The sequence below is a fragment of the Chenopodium quinoa genome, unplaced genomic scaffold (assembly GCF_001683475.1).
Source record: "Chenopodium quinoa cultivar QQ74 unplaced genomic scaffold, ASM168347v1, whole genome shotgun sequence".
In the NCBI taxonomy this organism is placed as follows: domain Eukaryota; kingdom Viridiplantae; phylum Streptophyta; class Magnoliopsida; order Caryophyllales; family Amaranthaceae; genus Chenopodium; species Chenopodium quinoa.
The window spans coordinates 1,397,569-1,413,810 of record NW_018744537.1 but is presented as its reverse complement, the minus strand read 5'-3'; the positions used below and the strand labels follow the sequence as shown (position 1 = coordinate 1,413,810).

General features: G+C 35.2%; 2 protein-coding genes across 2 annotated transcripts; one reads left to right on the top strand and one right to left on the bottom strand.

Annotated features, from left to right (window-relative positions):
• Nucleotides 1-218: 218 nt before the first annotated feature.
• On the bottom strand, nucleotides 219-1,598 carry LOC110698554 (CCG-binding protein 1-like). The gene is made up of 3 exons (XM_021875998.1): nucleotides 1,209-1,598; nucleotides 1,034-1,107; nucleotides 219-745 (listed from the first exon to the last, which is right to left on the bottom strand). The coding sequence occupies exons 1-3, from the start codon at nucleotides 1,444-1,446 to the stop codon at nucleotides 419-421; spliced, it is 639 nt and encodes a 212-aa protein (XP_021731690.1). The 5' UTR covers nucleotides 1,447-1,598; the 3' UTR covers nucleotides 219-418.
• Nucleotides 1,599-3,355: 1,757 nt separating this feature from the next.
• LOC110698553 lies at nucleotides 3,356-14,649 on the top strand. Its single transcript, XM_021875997.1, has 15 exons — nucleotides 3,356-3,970; nucleotides 5,282-5,684; nucleotides 5,782-5,959; nucleotides 6,059-6,198; nucleotides 7,011-7,818; nucleotides 8,023-8,123; nucleotides 8,457-8,601; nucleotides 8,691-8,759; nucleotides 8,848-8,893; nucleotides 9,394-9,854; nucleotides 10,339-10,418; nucleotides 10,901-11,036; nucleotides 13,048-13,231; nucleotides 13,779-13,861; nucleotides 13,972-14,649. The coding sequence occupies exons 1-15, from the start codon at nucleotides 3,868-3,870 to the stop codon at nucleotides 14,092-14,094; spliced, it is 3,060 nt and encodes a 1,019-aa protein (XP_021731689.1). The 5' UTR covers nucleotides 3,356-3,867; the 3' UTR covers nucleotides 14,095-14,649.
• The last annotated feature ends 1,593 nt before the right edge of the window (nucleotides 14,650-16,242 follow it).

The window sequence follows — 16,242 nt, the reverse complement described above, 5'->3', positions numbered from 1 at the left end:
GCTTTGATCCAGATATGCTATTGTTTTTTTCGCAGCAAAGGGCTTGAGTTGGCTTTCTCTTCATTATATTGTCCTGATGTCTCTGGGGTGAATCTAATAACAGCATTCTAATTTGTAGAAGTTGCTTGTTATTGTGTGGAACTGTGGATTATGCAAACTCCAAAAAGTAAGATATAACAAACTAACAAAGTAATTAGAGTAAGCAAGAAAATTTATGATTACACCAAATTAACTTGATTTCCATATATATACAAGAAAACTCAGTTGTTAATTAGACATAGCAATATATTACAGACCCTACAAAAGAATCATACCACTAATCTCGAAACTTAAACCATAAAACAGTAACTGAAATTTGTTTAAGCACACAGCGAGCACTAATTACGCCCTTAATCTCAGTTTCGAGTAGGAAGATTCTTCAGTCAGTTTCATGGTCAGGAACTGGAGAATACCAAGCAGGGTGTTTGCCCCTATGCCTTAGCATCCTAGTAAAAGAAGAATCAGGCATCATTGATTTCTCGTCTTCCTCAATTTCCTCAGCTGACCTGGGCAATCCATCTGGTACATGTACGTGTATCTTTCGTTCACGTTCACCCTTCGCCTTCTTTTCGTCGCTTGCCTGAGCATTAGATGCCTCCTTGTGTGCTTTGTGAATGGCTGCCACTCCATGGAGACACCCTATTAAAGATTTAACTCCACCCGCTTCGATTATTAGCCTCTCCACCTCTTCTTTTGAGGACTCCTTCTGTAAAGTTTCATCAATAACATAAATCCTAATTAGAACATACCCTTCTGAAAGTATGTCACGTATACTATTTTAGAATGTCTGAAACAAATCATCACAACTTCTCATGATATAAACAAGATGATAATATGATATAACTATTAAGTCTAGATGGAAGAAATAACTTAGTTAAATGTTAAGCATACTTTCTCAGGATGTTCGGAATATATGATAACAATTACTCGAACTATATTAAGGCGATGTGACTATTAATTTCGGATTGAATGAATATTGACTAACAATCCTTACCTCGAGTTCTTTGAGCTCGAAATAAGCTTGCCAACAACTGTAAGAATCTTCACCTTCAAGGACTGAGCAATAATCTGCATCAAACACCAAACACCAAACACCCATTCACAAAAAAATAAAAAAATAAAAATCAATAGTTGTGTTACTAAATTCAAAGAAAACAAGAGAAAATTACCAGCAATTTGAGACTCAGATTTCTGAATCAAAGGAGGATCTTTTACAGCTCTCTCAAACTTGCTTCTGCTAAAAGGCTCCAATTTTGGCACCTTATATTCATGATTTTTCGCATTGCAATTTATGATTGAATTAAATCTCTTAGAATAATTACAATATGAAAAATAATTTTTAAATTCTAATAATGATGTTGATGAACAACAATTAGATGCAGGAATTGCCATCGACCCACTAATCATATTAATAAAAACAAAAATTTGAATGAATTATTTTTATGTTATGAGATAATTTATGATGTTTTTGATAAAATTTGATTTGGGTTTTTCTTGTAAAAGGATAGATCTAAAGATATTAATACTTGTAAATGTTGTACTCCTAATTGATTGAATAAAAAATGCAGGGGTTTGTTTTTGGATAAGATGGAGGGGATATTTATTTTGATATTTTTGAGAAGGTTAGAGTTACTGTCAGTTTGGGATTACGTGGGTGACAGACCAATTATTTGTTAAACGATGTGGAAAATTAAGGTAAAGATGAGACCTTGACCGTAAAAAGTGGATGAGGGGTTGATAAATGACATTCAATGGTGGTTAACATGGGAGCAACTTGCTCGCAATATTCCAATTCTAGGGGCCGCCGTATCAATTATCGAGTACTCGAGTAACATGTTTGCGTTTGGTGCATGGTTTTTGCGTTTTTGAATTAAGGTATTTTTGGGTTCATAGGGTATGACTTGGAGTTGGATTGGTTTATTATGACCCTACTTGGTGATTACTAATTAGATGGTACCTGATTGATATAGGGGTGCTTAAAACCTGCTTATAAGACGAGATAACGCACGAGCTATTCGAGTTCAACTCGGTCAAAATTCGACTCGAGCTTGAGATTGACTCGAAAATGTTAATTAGTCGAGTCGAGTAGCTCATTGTCCGACTCGAAAGCTCGTGAGTAGCTCGAATTCCTTTATATAATATTATATTTACTAAAAATTCAAATATTTTGATAAAAAAAACCTTTTTTTTACATTAATAATTAATAAATAAAATATTATTTATGTACTCGTATCATCATATGTATATTTCTCACATGACAAAATTAAAGAGAATGAAGAGATGTTACACTAAATAAAGAGTTTTACTAAGACAGATCAAATTGCAAGCTACTCGGGATTGACTCGGTCAAAACTCGATTCGGTTAAATCTCAGTCAAAACTTGACTCAATTAAACTCAACTCGATATGTTAACGAGTCGAGCTACCCCAAACTCGAACTCGACTCGCATCATAAGAACCCCTAGGTTGGTTGTATAAACTGGTTTGACTAGTTGGTTGTAGATAGCTGATGGTTTGATTAGCTGGTTGTAAAATGTTGATTGTGTAAAATATTTAGTAAATAGTTGTTAATTGTTAGCTGTTTCAGTGTTTTTAATACCTAAAAAAGCTAACTATTCAATAAGCTAATTTGAGATCGCTCTAATAATGAGCTTTTTCTAAAAAAAAGTTTTTTCAGCCCAAAAATCTATGTCAATAAGCTATATTTCAAACATCCAAATTTGCTTTTTAAAATGGGCAAACCTCTAATAGGGCTCAAACAAGGCCTATGACTTATAAGACATGTAGTCCAAACTAATTAGTCTTTTTTTTTTCCATTCATTTTTGACTTAATAAAGTACAGTTAAAATAAGATTGATATAATCTTCCCATTTACATAATTTTGACACTTAAATTAACAAAATTTCTATGTTTACGAATGCCCCTCGAGATCTGTTGTGAAGATTCGACATTGAATGCAACTTGGTCTCGATTTTTTTTTTTGAAAGCAAATATGTGTAAAAACTAACAATAACAAGTATAAAAATTGATCCAACTTATTGATATTATTCTATTTGTTCTTAATTAAATATTGGAATCTTTAAGTTACATGTTAACTAGAGACACACCTAATAGTTATGCTAAGGTTCTATTCCCTTCACATAATATTTACTGAAAATAATTAGTTCTATTAAAATTAAGTTATTTTATTGATTCGCTATTACTCCGTACATTTGTTCCTTGTTATTTATTTTTACTTAACTTAGTTTTACCTAGTATTATTCCATATTGTTGTAAATTTTAAGGTAGAGCAAATCGGCTTTAAACTCCTTGCTTGAAAATTGAAAACTCACTATTGTACCCAAACCGAATGACCCGTTTAGCCACAACGCAAAAAATATACAGTAGGTTAATTTGTGGTAAGGTATCCAAGAATATGGATGATCCTTCATTTCCCTTTTCCCACCAAAACAAACCGTAAATTGTCCAACCGGTAAAAATTCTTGTAACGACAAAATTCACCTCTACTCAGATTCCTCAAAATTCCCTTCTTATTTTCTCTCTCTTCCTCTAAAATGGCAGACACTGAATCTTCTTGTTCTTTCTCGTCGTTTGCATCTCGCAATCCCTAAATTTTCCGATTTTGACTTCAATTTTTTCCCGTGGCAATTCAATTGGGCGACCCAATTTTATCCCAAGAAACCCTAACTTTTTCGCGAATGATCTTCATCTTCCTCGACCTTAGACATACGATTCAATCTTTCACCTTAATTAGCTTGAATTGGAATTGGAATTGGAATCTTGATTTTCGACATTATTAAGCAGAAGAAATTTTTGGGGTTTTGACGCAATGAAGCGTCGGATGGAAAGCATCCAGGATCTCATTGAAGAAGCTAAAGTTCGTTTTCTATGGTGGGCTTTATTCATCTTTTCTATTACGTATTTCTTATCTCGTAAGTTCTTTCTCTTTCTCCTTGATTTTTCAGAATTCTTTATTTTTTTGTTGATTAGTTGTGATTTTTGTCGCTATTTTTTTGTACTTTTTGGGGTTGTTGTTTGATTGTGATTGTTTTACTTTTGTTTTGAATTTAATTTTTTAATTTCGAATAATGCTTTTGTTATCACCATCTGTCTGTTTGAGAAGATGATGATGGTTTGGTGATAGATAAGTTACTACCGCGATTGACGAAAGCTATGTGGAAAATGTGGGCTTGAGGAAATATGTATAATTAGATGCAAAGTGAATAATTCTAACTGGGAAAAAATGCAAAGTGATTATAATGGCATTGCTGTATTGGTAATTGCCATTCATGGAGCTCAATGTGGGGGTAGCTTTCTAAATTATGGTATTAACATTATGAGAGTACTAGTTTAGTTGGATCTTGTGAACATGGAGTATCGAGGTAATGCCTGAGATATTGCAAGTTTGAAGCAGATGAAGGTGCTTGAAGGGCACGGATAAGTGATAGTTCATGGTGGACTGGTGTTTATGACTGTATGTTGAGAAGCTAGAAATGTCTAAGAGTATTATGTGTCACTTGTCCTTTACACCATTCTTACTTCCCAAATACATTTGGGTTGTTAGAGGATCTTCAGTGAATACTTCTGGTCGAAGGGATGCAATATGTTTTTATACCATTTTTAACCCCGAAGTGGCAGACCCAAAACTTAGCTGTTTAGATTTCCTTCAACTTAACCATTTCGTAGATGTAGTCCAAAGTGACTTTAGGCCAATTAATGGCTTCAAGTTTGTCAAGGTCTTCAACCACTTTCTATAATTTACTTCTTGGCCTTTTGTTGGTTAAAGAAAAAACTAGATCCTTTTTAGCTCTGCTGAACTCATAAGCGGAATTTCATTTTTTCCCCTCGCTTTTCACCTTATTTATCTCTCAATTTTCTAACAAAAGCAGGAAAGTTGTATTTTGGCACCTGTGCAATGTCAATATTGTTACCAACATAGGCAATTATGTTGGATTGAGTTATGAGCTATATTTACCTTTTCTTCCCTCATTACTATTGTTTCCATCATTGTATTTGTGGTTTTAAATGGTGTATTGTGAGTATTTGCATTCTTTATTTTGGAATAAAGCTTGAAGGCTTTATGGGAAAGCTTTTTTTATGGAACAACTGCAATCAACTGATTAGTGGGTTTTTTAGTTGCATCCCAAGGCATGGATTTTAATCCAGTTTTATGAGGTTTTAGAGCTTCTGATACTCTCCCTAAGTCAACTTAATGATGTAGTACTTTGCTGGAATGTGTGCAGATACAAGTAAGTCAATGTGGATGAATGTCCCAGTTGCAGTCGTGATTGCAATTCTTTTGCGTCAATTAACAAATCAAGTAGAATTTCATTTTAAGGTTCCATCAACCAGCAAACAAATATACCTCTCTCATTTGGGGAAGAAGCAACTTTCAGTGAATGATTCTCGGCTGTCTACAGTTCCTCCCCTGCCAAAATGGAGGGGGAAATTTGAATCACCCATTGTAGAGGCTGCAGCTGAGGACTTTGTCGATAAAATCATAGAAGATTTTGTTACGGACTTGTGGTATTCCGGTATAACACCTGACAAAGAAGCCCCTGATCTGATGCGTGGCATTATATTGGAAGCCCTTGGTGAAGTTGCTGGAAGGGTAAAGGAAGTGAACCTTGTTGATTTGTTAACAAGGTAAATCATTTATTTTCCTATTAATGTGCCTGCAGCTTATGTAGTTGCGGCCTTTTGAGCTCTTGCATCGCTAACAAATTTATGTATGATGCTTCAGGGATATAGTTGACTTAATTGGTGATCATCTGGAATTGTTTAGAAAAACCCAAGCTTCTATTGGTGTAGATGTTATGGTTACTCTGTCTTCTGAAGAAAGGGATGAAAGACTCAAACACCATCTTATGGCTTCCAAGGAACTCCATCCAGCATTGATGTCTGCTGACAGTGAGTACAAGGTGTGAAAGGAGTTTTATGAAGCTAAACTTTTTCCACTTTTTTTGGCATTTCCTTCTAAATCCGTTGCTTGTGTATAACTTTCTTCCTGCTCCTCATAGGTTCTGCAGCGACTCGTGGCTGGATTACTGGGTTTGGTGTTAAGGCCAAAAGAAGCGCAATGTCCTCTTGTTCGATGCATCGCCCGAGAGTTTGTAACTTGCTTAGTACTGCAGCCTATTATGAATCTTGTGTCTCCAGAGTGAGTCCAAGATATCCCCTTTTCTCCTTTCCTACTTATTGTTAATGTTTTGGGGTTTCCTAATAACTTCTTTCTGATCTAAGTGCCTTTGGATGCTTATTGACATGAGAAGATTGTGTATTATTTATTCTTCCATTAGCCAGTTTAGGTAGTCAGGATCATATTTTCTTAGACAAAGAACTGGGAAGAGCATTAGTTGCTCCTAATTAACCTTCTAGGGGATGCAAGGTGTGGATTTTCATCAAAGGGATTCTGGTAGGGGTTTAAGGGTGGAGTCACACCATATTTGCTTGGACAGACAAAGAGACCTTTGTCCTCGAGTGGTCCAGTCAATCTTTCTGACCTCTGATATATGGTGTAGATGCTTTTTAACCCGTTCTTTTTTTATTTATGCTACATCCTTTTTATTTTTTTTGCATATGGATACCTTCTTTCTTCGTGCTCTGAATCTGAATATTCTTAGGATTACTTTTTTTTTTGACTTGTCATATGACACCAGTCAAATTTTCTAATATTTTTCCTAGGACCAAATTATGTGATGTCAAGCAAGATGTGACTTAATATAGTAGACATTGTCTTATAACACATCTTCGTACATCTAATATATTATTGACTTCAATTGTGTGCCATCTCTTCTCCTTATCCTGCAACATAGCAAGTAGTTTTTGTTTGAATAATCAAAACTGTATATGATTTGTTTACACTTATCTATATTCTGATATTTTCTGTTAACTAAATGATGCTTTTGGAGGTTGAATGGATGACCAGTTTGCTCAAAGAACCTTTCTTGCTTTCTTGTGCTGGGCTGTTAGGTACATCAATCAGTTGGTAGAGATTATTCTTCTTCATGTCAAAGATTTTTTAACTGGATTAGATGGTGATGATCAACCATCAAAGGCAGATAATGATCAATCTGTTGGTGAAGGAAGCATAGGAACTGATGAAGCTGGATTCAAGAGACGTAAAGACTTCCGTAATCAAGAGACTGAAATGCCACATGGTGATAGGGATGTGCAGAGAACATTGGCTTTGGAGGCTTCATTGGTTCCCTCTTCTAATCTATCTTATCAAGAGTCTGTGCAGCCAAAAGTTGCTGACTGGGCACGAGTATTGGATGCTGCAACCCAGAGAAGAACTGAAGTTCTTGCTCCTGAAAATCTTGAAAACATGTGGGCTATAGGAAGGCACTATAAAGAAAAAATCAATAAGTCTGCTAAAGGGCATCCTCCTCAGGTACCAGATAACAAATTAGTGGGCCCCCTTGCTGGATCAAAGACCTCCGATTCAGCTAAAGACGGTAGCAACAAGAAGAAAAGAGTATCTGCTGATGTGGAAAGGGGTTCTTCTTTAAAAAGCACAGCCTTTGTCTGTGAAGTTGAGGGTGCCAATATTATCACAGCTGATGGAAATAAAAGTAGGCTTAAGAGATCCTGTAGTACTTCTGATTTAAAAGTTGAATCAGAAGAGAAAAGTCCTAATATTGGTGTAAGCCAAAGTCTTCTAATTTCAGAGGACTTTTACAGCCCGGATTTTGGAAAACGCAGTGAACAGAAAAAAATTGATCTTTCAGGTTCAGTGATTCGTGCCGAGGGGTCTCACTTTCCCAAGCTTATGTGTCGGGTTAGTTACATTTCACTGCTACTTTCTTACTTGGGCAAAAATATGAAAGTACATTTGTTTGTAGTTTGCAACCTGGCAGGAAATCCTGTTTTATTGCCATATTTTCTTCTGATATAAAATAGTAATCATGATCACCTGTTTGTTCATTTTAATTGATTAGTTAATTACCTTTTCGTGATGTCAACAAATTGACATGAATGACAGGTTGTAGGAGCATACTTTGAGAAAATTGGATCCAAATCTTTTGCTGTGTATTCTATTGCTGTCACGGATGCACAGAATAACAAATGGTTTGTGAAAAGGAGGTGTGTACCGGTTACTTCCTCTTCTATCTTAATATCTGAAACGTGAATCGTCGTGCCTTGCAGTGCTCTTATATTCTGGTCTTTCATAAACAATCATTGAATTATCAGAAGTTGACATTGTTTGTGAAAACTGTTACTTTCTGTTTACTTGAGCTATCCATGACTTCTTATTGTTGTCTGTGAAAACTGTGACTGACTGATTCCTTCTTTTTTTACCTGTTGTTTTGTATCTTACTCTTTTGCCTGATATGTGTCGAATTTATTAAGCTACTTATTTGTGCCTTTATGCTTATATGATTACTGAGAAATCTGCTTTGATATTTTTCTGTGCAGATACCGGAACTTTGAGCGACTGCATCGACAACTAAAGGATATTCCCAATTATAACTTACATTTGCCCCCAAAGAGGATATTCTCATCCAGCACTGAAGATTCTTTTGTTCATCAGCGTTGTATCCAGCTTGATAAATATCTGCAAGTATGATTTGTGTATGTTCAACTGTTGAAATTCTCTTTTTGGGTACCATGATCCTTCTAACATCTAAAACCCGAATCATTGTGTCTTAGGATCTTTTATCAATAGCCAATGTTGCTGAACTGCATGAAGTGTGGGACTTTCTCAGTGCTTCTTCAAAGGTGAGCTCTTCGTGATGTTTCATTTAATCGCTTAAAAGTGATGATTATGCTTAACTCTAACATGAACACACATGTGTATTTTTTGAAGAATTACTCCTTTGGAAAGTCACCTTCAGTGATGAAAACACTTGCAGGTATGCTGTTCTAATTTTTCTGCACATCCTCAGTGTTGATTTTGAGCTTAATTCAGTTGTAGGATTGTCTAATGTTTTTGATGTGATATTGTTCACCTAGAGTTTAAAGCTCATAATCTGTGCTGGTTGCAATTTTTATAAGTTGAGCATAAATGTGACTTCTGTGTGATTTACCCATGAAAAATGACATTAATTCTTCGTTTAGCCCTAGACAGGATGAATGCTTTGAAAGAACTGAAATTGTTGGGCTTAAGTTAGCATACTGGTACAGACGTGATGTCTTCAGATTCTATATCTTTATTTTATTTTTTTTGCTGTGTGGAAGAATATTACATTGTTTTAGCATTTTGAATTTTTTTTAAGAGGTTTATTCTGTAGATTTACTTAGCTTTTTTTTGTTATGGTCCTAATACTTTCTGATTATTGATGTGCATTTAGTTTTGATTGGTGATTGCATAGTTGGCCACAGCCTGATATATGTACTTTAAATTGTGACTCAGTTAATGTTGATGATGCTGTTGATGATATTGTACGTCAGTTCAAAGGGGTCTCAGATGGCTTAGTGCGCAAAGTTGTTGGTTCATCTTCATCACAATTTGAAGAACTTACATCGGTGCCAACCAGAAACTTGTCTTTGAATGAACGTGATTTGATTATGCATGGTTCATTAGATGCTTCAATTGAATCAGCTAATAATCTTTCTGATAATGAGGATGGTGATAAAGATGGAAGTCTTGACCATGACACAGTAGATTCTGGTGATAATGGAAGTGGGTGGCATTCAGATAATGAATTGAACTCGAAGAGCTTTCCACCACGAGTGGTCAAGAGAACCAGAGATGCTATACACTCCAATACTGAGGCGATGCGACCCTTCGTGATGAAATCGAACTCAGTTGGAGTAGCGAGTTTGCCAGCTATGCCTCATCCTATGGGTGATCCTGTTGGAGTGCCACCTGAGGTATAATTATTTTATTAAAAGTCTAATCAAATTACCATTTGTATAATTATGACAAGCTCCTTTTTTTTTTTTTTCTTCTTTTCTTTTTTTTTTTTTAAATAAAAATTAAAAGTAGTTGTTTCCTGGAATTTTCTCCCTTTCCATCAATGTTGTAAGACACTGTATTCTTTGTTACATGATCATCTTGGTTTAAGGTTTGCTTGCATAATAATCTCATTTTTTTTTTGTTACTTTTTAAACAAAACATTTTGTCGTAAGTCTTTGTTTGGTTATGTATTCCGGTATTCCCTGTATCAGTGCGTTAACTAATAGATATGGAAAGAATGTGTTTGTTTTGCTCGTACTCATTATTTAAACCTTAGTTCTTATTAGTCTTCTGATTTTGCTTGTCAAATGTCCTTTAATTTTCGAGCTGAATAGCAAAGTCCCCTGCTTTCATTGAATAAGTAATGCTTGGTTCTTATTGTTTTTAATTATGTTGCAGTGGACACCACCTAATGTTACCGTGCCTATGTTGAATTTGGTTGACAAGGTTTTTCAGCTTAACAGAAGAGGCTGGATAAGGTAAAGTTGTTTGGCTATTTCCCTTCTTGCCATGTATATTTTAAAGTTTTAACCCTTTTCCGAGTATTTGCATGTTGCTGGAATCGGAGATCTATAGGGTTACAGAATATGTGGGTTAGCAGGGAGTTGCTTCTTTTATAGCAAATTTCCTCTGCTATCCATGTCAACTGTGCAATCGCTATTGTCTCATCAACTAATAGCAAGGATAACAGCCTCTTCACACCTGCAGGGCCAATACTACCCCCCCCCCCCCAAAAAAAAAAAAAAAAAAGAAAAAAGAAAAAAACTCTCTCTCTCTCTACAATGTGAATGGTTTTGGTACAATTCATGAATCTATTGATTGAGAAGAATTTGGGAATCATTGCATGGGGATTTCACTAACTTTATTGGTCATTTTTGTGGGTCATACTTTTCACAACCCCTCCCTTTGTGGGAAGCTTAGAACTAAATTTTGTTCTGCTCTTCTGTTGATATTTCCACAGGAGACAAGTCTTTTGGATCTCAAAGCAAATACTACAGCTAGTCATGGAAGACGCTATTGATGACTGGCTATTGATGCAGATTAATTGGTTGCGTAGAGAGGATGTTGTTGCTCAAGGAATTCGGTGGGTCAAAGATGTAAGCACTTGAAATATTCAATTATATACTTTCCCTTTCACTTTTACCATATTGACCTTTTCAGTCTTTTACTATCTTTGGTTATTTTTACATAATAAAGAAAAAATGGAGGGGACATATTAAAGTTAATAGTCAAAGTTATATGTTGGCAACTTGCCGAGCTAATATGGTACAACTAATCAAACGGAGTATATATCAATGTGTTTACAATTTGTTACATATTATATTATTAGGCCTGTGCAGTATTCGTGATATTGTCTCCTTTCATGTATACTTGCAAATTTTAACTGGTAAAGTTAATGCCTCCATGAGACCCACAAATCATTATATTATTTTTCATTGATTTGTCACCATTGTGAAATCACCCAACTAGCTCATCCATTCTTTAGTGTAGCTAATGGGTCTGTTATAAAACAGTGTCAATAGCTTAAGCTAGAAAGTTGTTACTATGCCACTGGAGGTTGTCATCTACCTAGGGCATTAGAGTTAAGGTTACTAATAGCTTTTATAGGCTCTTGTGGATTAATTAGGACATGCAATTCTTATAAAGCACAAAAATGTGCATGACAAGCTATCTCGATCTGTTAAATGGAGAGTGATAGATGTTAAAGGACATGCAATTCTTATAACATAGAAAAATGTGCAGTGCAAGCCATCTTAATCTGCCAGCATCTACCTGGGATGTTTAGTATAATTTCACTTCCTACTACGAAGTGAATTGATCTTGATACCACCTACTGTTGACAAGCTTATCTCAGCAAAGATATGATTCTCATTTGGCTCAAACTGGTGCTGTTGTTTCAAACAGCATGGACGCTATGAGTCTAGAACTGTAAAACCCTTGCAAGATTGCCATGTTCCTTCCAATTACTTAACTCTGTAACTATTCATACACTGAAGCAACTTTTTTTTAAAGTGGGTTTTGGGAAGGACATTATTGATGCTATAAGGGGTGCTCAATTGTGGTTCTTTTGGAGTGCATTCATTCAATGGATTTTTGCCAGTTTTGGACAGTTGGCACCTGTGGTTAATTCAGAATAGATATGGTGAAAAGCGATGAAAGGAATTTTTTAGAGGGTACTAGGGTTAGAGTTTGGAAGGTTGTGGTATACTTAGTGTTTGATAGTACATCAATAGATGTGGTGAAAAGCGATAAAAGGAATTATTTAGAGGGTACTAGGGTGCCATGTGAGTTTGGAAGGACTTAGTATACTTGTTTGAGAAAAGTTGAACGTTAAAATGATATTGAGATGGAATATAGAAACAGATCTCAAATTAGCGGTTAGCTGATTGGTAAGAGCTGGTTGCATTAGCTGGTTTGACTAGCTGGTTGCATTAATCTGTTTGACTAGCCGATTGGTAACAGCTTATTATGTAGAGTTGTTTGGTAAATTAGCTTATTAGTTGTAGTTGTTTGTTAGCTGAACACATGAGATGACAATTTAGGACATTGGCAATTTATTTTTACTTGGCTAGGGTAAGAAAGTGGGAGGGCAAGAATGTGAATTAGAGTAACTTTTTAGGATAAAATTGTCAATTGACATCCATTACTCAATAAGCTAATCTAAAAAGCTCTATTTTTTAGCTTTTTCCAAATTAGCTTATTTGCCTCAATCAGCTCATTTAAAAAGCTCTGTTACCAAACAACCAACTTAGATGATTTATGTAGTCAAACCTCTAACTTGGTCAAATAAGCTCATTTAATGTCAAAACTCTAATTACCAAACATGGCCTATAACTAAGATAGGTTACCCTAGGATGATTTTGGCAATACCCAAATTGATGCTGAAATTCCACACCACTCCTGCTGATTGAGGAAAAAGGGTCTTAATTTATACTCTTCGTATTAATTTGTTGAGGATAGGATGCCTTTTTCTTGTTGTACTTTAATTTTTGAATGGTAAGTTAACATTCCAATCATGAACTATCCCCTTCCGGGTCTTGTACATTATTGCATTTGATTTGTGAGAACAGTACGGAATTCTCATGTATTTGTGTTTATCTGCTTCAGATTCTCTGGCCAGAGGGCAAGTTTTTTCTCAAGCTAGAAATCGGTGGGTGTGGATTGGATGAAATGGATAATAAATCTTTTCAAGCTACACCTCGAGCAGCCAGCAGGAAGTCCCAATCTAGTTCATTTGAGATACAACTTGAGGAAGCTCGAAGAGCTAGTTTTGTGAAGAATATGCTTTTCAGTAAGTGACCTCGATGTGCTGCTTACTTTATGATTTGTACTTGTCTATAAACCTTGATTTTTGTCAATTATTGTCATTTCAATTACTCCTCTCCAGTGTTTAATGAAAGTACTTCTTTATCTTCCCTTGTATGACTTCTTGGTCAATTAGTGACGAAAACTTTGCTGTTGGTTGTTCCAATACTGTTTCTCTTAGTCGTCCAGTACTTGGGTGTGTGGGGACTATTTCTGTTTTTTGTTGGCTCGTTTTAGCCTGAAAAAATGTAGGTTGGTAAAGTTTGGTGCAAGGCTCAACTTTTGATATATTAATTATGTGGACTTGCTTTCTTGCCTTTCTTGCTCCAAATTTTGTTCCATCATTTGCATCCGGGCTGGGCATTTTATGTCAAATTATTGTATCTATAATCTTAAATGAACTCTAGTGCATAGTTGTATTGGTATTCTCATTGAAATTACTCGTGGAGGAGGTGGAGCAATGATATAAAGTTAAACTCTAGGCTCCATTTTTATATGGTTACGAGGTTTACTTTTCTCTCCTCTTTTGATAGATGGAGCTCCAGCACCCCTAGTCAGTATGATTGGTGCAAAACAGTACAAACGGTGTGCGCGGGATCTCTATTTTTTCCTTCAGGTAACAGCTATCATCATTTGCCTTTTAAAGATTTGGGCACGCCTTCTTCCCCTCCTATTTTTACTGTGGTTTGAATGTGCACTTTAAGTAGATGTATTTCAAATTTGCAGTCTTCAGTATGTCTAAAACAAGTTGCCTACGCTATCTTGGAGCTCGTGCTTGTATCAATCTTTCCTGAGTTGAAAGATCTCGTGGATGATATCCATCGGAAGATGCAGGCTCAACATGCGTAAGAATTAACAGGTGGGTAAATCATTTGAGATGTGCTTGTAGCTTTTGGAGCAAATGTTGCAGCTCAGAACAAAGTTATTTTTTGAAGATCATCCATCTTAAAGCTTCTGTGATCTTCCCGAACAAATAAGAGGACAAGTTTTGGGAGAGATCATGGAAGACAGGGAAAGAGAAGGTGATCTGACCCATGCTTAGAGTACAACAGAAGATCACCATGGAAAATGAGGGAAGACGGCACTTTTCTGGACTGGGTTTGGGTATGGATTTTTATTTTGGATTTGGGTATAAGGGGTAAAGCTATGGTGTTTGTGTTCACAGTACAAATGTGTACAGATTTTGTATAGAGAGTCCCACTTTTGTTACCTACATATTCTTCTCTTAGGCAAACCCCCTGAAAAAGGGATTTTGTATTTTTTTGTAAATGTGTAAAATGATGAAACATATATTAGATGAGTGCCATTTCATTGTGCATAGTGAATTTCGGGTTCTTTGTAAGTACCTTAAAAAAGTTTGTGTACTTATCCAAAATTTCATGTGTACACCATTACCTCGGTTTATTGAATATCAAAACAAGATTCTTGAATTTGGCCTTCAAATTAAATGGTGTGTCTTCGAAACCTCTGGTGGATGAATGTTTAGTTGCATAGGTAATATGAGTGCAAAATGGTTAAAATTATACCTAGACGGGGTATTTGTTTGAAAAAACTACATCTCTAAATACGAAGTACATGACCTTGAAGGGAATATTGTAGATGCATTCTTAAGGAATGTTGTAGTTTACCAATAGTCACTTGTTCATTTTCTTCCCGGTTGATGTGCTTGTTGCGACAGAGTGGGTATTCAAAATCGATATTAGATATTAATTATTGACATTTTTCTATGTAAGATTGTTATATATTCTCTTCCTAATTGCAAGTTTTTATGGATTTAAGGGTATTAACATATGTAGCCATTAGGATTATAAATAACCATTTAATAAAAATACATTCACACGTAGAATTGTAGATTGGTGTAATGAATGTAATACGAGTACTCAGTATATATTACAGAGTATCATTTTCCTAGATTTAATTATCCATAAGTAAAGTTTATAAGATGTATATCTTGAATACATTAGCGAGATGAATGTAATTAGATTCCAAATGACTTTCTACGATTTAAAATTGTTCCACATCTCTTTCATGTGGGGATTATGGGATGTGCCAAAGTTATGTGTCACTAATATTCTAATTTCTAATTACCTAAACCAGCTAAGCTTTGTTGGTCATTAAGGCTCATAACTAAGATATATATGACTCATTAAGTGCCTCTTAAATGTAATCGTCAAAGACTCAAAGCATTGTATTCATGTATTGACCATAACAACCAACTTCTTTCTTGGAGCTCAAGTCAACCTATCTATGTTATCCTATAGGACTATAGGTGTTTTCCGTTTGCTAATTAGGAAGGTTCAAAAAGTTCCTAATTTCATGTATGATACGGATTAGAAATTCTCCTGTCGTTCACTATTAAGTGTATGTTTCTACAAGTAACATTTTATGAGAATTATGTAAAATGGAGGGAGTGTATAGTGAGTGCTTTCCCTAAATATTGTTGTGAAAATTTGTAATTTCATATATACCTCTACTTTTTAAATAATTCCCAATATACTGTCCATGTCAGCTGTTTAATGAATTTATTTTTTTATTTTATTTTTTTTCAATTTTTTGATACACGCTATCTCAGATGGCGGTTTATATAGGAAAAACACACTATCAAAATTTCAACCTCATCTCGCTGCTCTCATTCTCCATTGCCCATCATCCATTCTACCCACTCAAATTTCAGATCTCAAACATCTCTCATACATTCTTCAAATTTTCATTCTCAATTGCCTAGCATCTTCAAATTAGGGGATTTTTCGGTTAAGTTTGAGAATTTTTTATTTTTTTTAATTCAATTTGTTCCGAGTAGTTTGTGGAATTATCTTGCAATCTCTAACTCAATCCTAATTTTTTTCATCATTTTATACGAAGTATATACTGTTATGTTCTTCCCCTTCTCTTTTATGTCCCTCCCTTTCTCTTTCTAAAATCATATTACTCCGGTCTTTTCTCACTAACCAAATAAGATTTGATTTTGTTTTTGTTTATTTAATTTGGAGAAGTATA

What these genes read in the sequence shown, in the direction of transcription:
- LOC110698554 (XM_021875998.1), bottom strand. Translation starts at nt 1,446, where the DNA reads ATGATTAGTGGGTCGATGGCAATTCCTGCATCTAATTGTTGTTCATCA. An exon ending in ATCTGAGTCTCAAATTGCTG is followed by an intron (nt 1,108 to 1,208) that starts GTAATTTTCTCT and finishes TGTTTGATGCAG; the next exon opens with ATTATTGCTCAGTCCTTGAA. An exon ending in TCGAGCTCAAAGAACTCGAG is followed by an intron (nt 746 to 1,033) that starts GTAAGGATTGTT and finishes GAAACTTTACAG; the next exon opens with AAGGAGTCCTCAAAAGAAGA.
- LOC110698553 (XM_021875997.1), top strand. Translation starts at nt 3,868, where the DNA reads ATGAAGCGTCGGATGGAAAGCATCCAGGATCTCATTGAAGAAGCTAAA. An exon ending in AAATGGTTTGTGAAAAGGAG is followed by an intron (nt 8,124 to 8,456) that starts GTGTGTACCGGT and finishes TTTTCTGTGCAG; the next exon opens with ATACCGGAACTTTGAGCGAC. An exon ending in AGTGATGAAAACACTTGCAG is followed by an intron (nt 8,894 to 9,393) that starts GTATGCTGTTCT and finishes ATTGTGACTCAG; the next exon opens with TTAATGTTGATGATGCTGTT.